The 1,039-nt window shown below is 40.5% G+C and overlaps 1 protein-coding gene across 1 annotated transcript; it reads left to right on the top strand.

Annotated features, from left to right (window-relative positions):
- The first annotated feature begins 208 nt into the window (after window positions 1-208).
- Window positions 209-652, top strand: LOC120119292. Its single transcript, XM_039139114.1, has one exon. It carries the CDS (start codon window positions 209-211, stop codon window positions 650-652), a length of 444 nt encoding a protein of 147 aa, XP_038995045.1.
- The last annotated feature ends 387 nt before the right edge of the window (window positions 653-1,039 follow it).

Genomic DNA, 1,039 nt, shown 5'->3' with positions numbered 1-1,039 from the left:
AGTTGGAATCTGTTAAGGAATGTTGGAGTCTGTTATGAATTTGTTATAGAGGTAGAGTAAGCTTGAAGGCACATCTTCTATATATAAGCTGGTTGTAATGCAGTTTGAGTATCTGAATGAAATTTACCAAACGTTATTCATTGAGTTTCTCAACATGGTATCATTCGCCAAACGGTTCTGACTCTGTTTTTGTTTTTTCTTCAGCTGCATGGAGTTCATTGGCTCCATTGAGACTGCCAAGAGCAGCTCTTCTGTTGAGAAGACCTATGAGATGCCTGTGAGCCCGACTTCAGTGACGTCCAGTGGGAATTTTCCCTTCACTGCATCAGACATGCCAGGGATGGGAGTAGACACATCAGCACTTGATTCATCCTTCACAACAGATGTGGCAAGTTTAATAGGATTACAGCTGGGACCTGATAATGGAGCTAGGAATTCTAGAGATTCTCTTAGATCACTCGATCAGATTCAGTGGAATTTCAGTCTCACAGATCTGACAGTAGATTTGTCAAACTTGGGAGATTTAAGATCCCTCGGAAACTACCCTGGTTCTCCTTTTCTTCCTTCTGATTCAGAAATGTTGCTTGATTCTTCGGAGCAAAAGGATATAGTGGAGGAATTTTGTGTTGATTCTGTCCATGGACAGCCATGATCACCATATAATGAAGAAAAATCCTAGGCCAAGGTGAGTGTTGTAGCTTATCTTCTTGAAGTTGTTAGGACGGGTTAGAGTTAGATCAATAAGAGCATGCATTTGACGTCTATTCGGTAGGGGCATTTTGTTAACAAATTCCAGCATCTCGACAGTGTAATTTTAGCTTCATCAACCAAATAGCAATTAGCAAACAGGAATGCAGCCAAGTGTCCATGAAAAAAATATATGTCAAGGAACCTTGTAAAAGAGGATGAAGAAGAAAGAAATGAAGATGAATAAGAAGAACGAAAGGAAGCATCGACACTTTCGATTCAAGTGAACGGAAGGAAGCATCGGCACTTTCGATTCAAGAAGAACGAAAGGAAGCATCGACACTTTCGATTC

The sequence above is a fragment of the Hibiscus syriacus genome, unplaced genomic scaffold (assembly GCF_006381635.1).
Source record: "Hibiscus syriacus cultivar Baekdansim isolate YM2019G1 unplaced genomic scaffold, ASM638163v2 tig00110332_pilon, whole genome shotgun sequence".
In the NCBI taxonomy this organism is placed as follows: Eukaryota; Viridiplantae; Streptophyta; class Magnoliopsida; order Malvales; family Malvaceae; genus Hibiscus; species Hibiscus syriacus.
The sequence above is the reverse complement of the archived record's forward strand: the minus strand, read 5'-3'. Positions and strand labels throughout refer to the sequence as shown.